General features: G+C 43.6%; 1 protein-coding gene across 1 annotated transcript; it reads left to right on the top strand.

The window, feature by feature from the left end:
* The first annotated feature begins 272 nt into the window (after positions 1–272).
* Positions 273–881, top strand: LOC145820435 (uncharacterized). Its single transcript, XM_082916037.1, has one exon. It carries the CDS (start codon positions 273–275, stop codon positions 879–881), a length of 609 nt encoding a protein of 202 aa, XP_082772163.1.
* The last annotated feature ends 3276 nt before the right edge of the window (positions 882–4157 follow it).

The following is a 4157-nucleotide window of genomic DNA, read 5'->3' as shown; positions in this document are numbered from 1 at the left end:
CAAGGCCCAGGTCTTGGTGGATTTCGTCGCGGAATTCGCTCCCACCCAGAGCACCGAGCTCAAAAACTCCAGCTCGGTACAGGTGCCACGCACCACCGAACTAGGAAAGCAATGTGCTTCAGAAGTATGGAAACTCTTTAGTGGTAACATCTGGCAGCTCTATGTCGACGCATCATCCAATAACCGAGGCTCAGCAGCAGGGGTAGTACTTATGTCACCAGAAGGGTTTATCTGGGAGCAAGCTCTTAGGCTTGGTTAGAAGGCTTCTAACAATGTGGCGGAATACGAAGCACTGTTGGTTGCGTTATGCCGAACATTTCAATGCAGAGCAACTTCTGGTTTTTAGCGATTCTCAGTTAGTTGTAAACCAGCTTATTGGGGTCTACGAAACACGAGACGAAAGAATGGCCATGTATGCAGACAAGGCTAAGGATCTACTTAAAAAATTTCGATCCATACGAGTGGAACGAATCAGTCAGGACAGAAACAACCATGTTGATGCTCTGGCTTGCCTCGGCTCGTCAGTAGATGCCAAAGATGCTAGAAAAGTTTGGGTTGAGTTCATGCTAGAACCAAGCATTGCATCTCCAGTCCTCTGCAGTAACCTAGAGCCAAGCTGGATAGATCCAATGCTTGTTTTTCTGAAATCTAGCACTCTCCCCGAAGACAAGAAGGAAGCCAACAAAATCCGACATAGGTCAACTCGGTTCTGGGTCTCACCACCTGGGAAACTATACAAACGCTCCTATCTCGGTCCTTATCTTTTGTGTGTGCATCAAAATCTAGTCGAAAATGTTCTTTATGAAATTCATGATGGGATTTGTAGATGCCACGTTGGTGGAAGGTCACTGGCGCACCAAGCCCTCACTCATGGGTATTGATGGCCACGGATGCAACAAGATGCACAACGGTACATTCAAAAGTGAGACAAACATCAGAGGTTTGCTCCACTAATTCATCAGCCAGCCAAAACTCTCACTCCGCTCACCAGCCCATGGCCCTTTGCCTAATGGGGGTTTGGATATTGTTGGACCTTTGGCACGAGGCACTAGGAACAGACAATTCTTTATCGCTGCAATCGATTATTTCACTAAGTGGGTTGAAGTTGAAGCACTGGTGAGTATCAAAGAAACGGACACAAAGCGGTTGGTTATGAGGAACGTCGTGGTCTGTTTCGGCATCCTGAGGGTACTGATTGTAGACAATGGAACACAGTTTGATGAAAAGATCTTCAAAAAATTTTGTGCCAACTTCAGGATCGAATATCGAAACTCTTCTCCGGGCTATCCACAAAGTAATGGGCAGGCAAAAGCGTCGAACAAAACCATCATCAATGGAGTAAAGAAGTGGCTCGAACATGCAAAAGGAAAGTGGGTTGAAGAGTTACCCCACGTGTTATGGGCTTACCGAACCACGGCACGACGCTCAACGGGGGAAACACCTTACTCCCTAACTTATGGAATGGAAGCTATTATCCCACTTGAAGTTGATCTCCCAACCCTTCGATCTAAGTTGTTTGAAAGCACAAGGAACGAGGAAGCTATTGCACAAGCACTGGATATGGCAGAAGGATGAATGGAAGCAGCACTGATCAGACTTGTAGCATATCAGCAGCAGCTCATCAAGAGTTTCAACCAAAAAGTTTTCCCAAGGCAGTTCATACCTGGAGAACTGGTTTTGAGGAAAGTTATGGATCACAAAAGGGTGCCTGGCGAAGGAAAACTTGGACCTAACTGGGAAGGTCCATACAAGGTCATAATCGTTGCTGGAAATGAAGCTTACTACCTAGAGGATCTCAAAGGCAGAACCATACCTCGGCCTTGAAATGTAGCAAATCTCAAGAAATACTATCAATATAATTATCTCCTAACTTCTCTATCAGAGTGTAAAGACGCTTATCTTTTGATCAATGCAAATACCTCCCCACTTCTCTCAAATTATTATTATTTTTTGTGTTTAATATTTGACCAGCTTCATTACAAGAGATTTTCAGAATCAGCTTTGGTGTTCATCAAACGAACTTAGCTTTGGTGTTCATCAAACGAACTTAGCTTTGGTATTTACCAAACGGAATTAACTTTGATGTTTATCAAATGGATTTAGCTTTGGTGTTTATCAAACGAAATTAACTTTGATGTTTATCAAACAAACTTAGCTTTGGTTTAACCCAAACAGACTTAGTTTTAGAATGACTGAACGAGATTTAATTTTAGTTAGCACTCAAACATGCCAAGTGGAACCGCTTAGTGGAATTATGTTTGGCAATTAAATTGGACCTTAGCCAAGTGGAATTGCTTGGTGGGAACCGCACTAACATACTTTAAATAAACGTCTCTGAGTCCACAGAATTTCTTAAGTATCGTCACAACAACACTTCAGTACTGCTGCATACAAACAGAGTTAGAACAAACTTGGCTAAATTCTATTAGGAGCAAACTTCCACCACCAGTCTTACTCAACTCTAGGTGGGGGCAAACAGTTGTTTTTTTTTTTTTTCAAACCAACCTGGACTTGAGTAAGACACCTCTTTATACCTTTGTCTCATTCAAATACACTCATACTACCAAAGTTGTAACAGGCTTACGCAGTTGTGCCTAAAGAGAACAATCTTCAGTACCAATCTTACTTAGCTCCAGGTGGGGGCAAATAATTCTTTTCAGAACCAACTTGGACCTAAGTAAGACCCTCTCCTTTTATTATAAAACCAAGCGCAGTCGTGCAACATATTCGTTAACCAAACCGAGCATCTATTCAGCCTGGAGGTCTCAACAGTGCTCGGCCTGGGGCAAACAGTACAGACAACATTCAGACATAGAAGCAAAAAAGCATCAGATTGCAAGATCAAAAGGAAAATTTCATCATCCAACAAAGGCACAGCTGGCCTCACAAACAGCAATAAAAAAGAAGAAAATTGTCTTGGAAAATATAAGGAGACGACCCATCAGGAAGACCGAACCATAACACAGTAGAAAAATTAAAACAAAAGAGAGAGAAAAAACAAAAACTTCAAATCATTCCAAAGACGACTTAAACTTTCATTAACATGAGGAACTTCAAGAGTAGCATCCGCAATCTTATCCAGGCCATCTTGGGGAGGAAAAGTAGAGGCAGCTCCAACTTCTTGAGAAGTAGAAGCCTCCTTAACCATATCTCCCACAGCTTCAGTTTCCAGGTTTCCACCCCCTTCAATGTTCACTGCCTCATTGACAACACCGCTCTCTTGAGTCTTGGTTACAGAATCAATTCCTGGGGAAGTCTTAGCTGGAAGAATTGTAGGGGTAACAGCAGTCTTCGAACCCAAGGACCTTGAGGGAACAGGAACATCTTGAAACAAGGGAGACCATTCTGGAACCTGAGCAGTGGCCAGAGCACTCGACCAACCCTTCAGAAAGAGCTTATCCCGCAACACCAACACCTCTTCTTTGTAAGCAGCCTCAGCTTCATCCCAACCTTGCTGCCAATACTTAGCCTCCAACGCAGAATGTTCAGTAGCCATCACCGCAATAACAGCCTCCAACTCTGCCACCTTCCCTTCAAGTTGGGCCTGTACCCCAATGGCAGCTTCCTTAGACTTTTCAGCTAAGGTAACAACTTGCTCAAACGGAACACCTCCCTCACGGCAGTCCTGCGTCCTTCTTTCTCGGCTTCCAAGTTCATTGTCAGTCTCTCAGCATGTATAGTGGCCTCCAGTATGGCCTTCTCCAGTTCCTCTGCTTTGGTGATTGACAGGTGTATCCTCTGAATACACTATAACATATAGCAAGGTATTAAAGGAAAGAAAACAGTAGCATAACACCGAGCAAATCCAAAAAAAAAAAAAAAAAACACACACACACACACACTTACAACAGTCATCATTTGAAGGGTCCCTTTCAGAACTGGAAAATCGCGGGGCACATTATGATTAGCCATGTCCACTGGCATTAACAAGGTCTTGGTCAGGTCAAAAACAAAGTCTCTGGAAGCAATAACTGAATCTGAAGTAGAAATGGGCCTGCCCTGATGCAACATTGGCAGCTCCCACTTCTCAAACGACACATCCTCAACAAGATCTTCAGAAGCCTTTCCAACTACTGCCTTGTCGGTCATTCTTCTCCTCTTCTTCGCCGTTGCAGCAACCAAAGTAGAGGGTTCGATAGCGGCAGTAAAAGTTCCAG

Source organism: Camellia sinensis, chromosome 1 (assembly GCF_055761805.1).
Source record: "Camellia sinensis isolate YWXY chromosome 1, ASM5576180v1, whole genome shotgun sequence".
NCBI classification, from domain to species: domain Eukaryota; kingdom Viridiplantae; phylum Streptophyta; class Magnoliopsida; order Ericales; family Theaceae; genus Camellia; species Camellia sinensis.
Note: the sequence above shows the minus strand (reverse complement) of the source record. Positions and strands in the feature narration are given on the sequence as shown.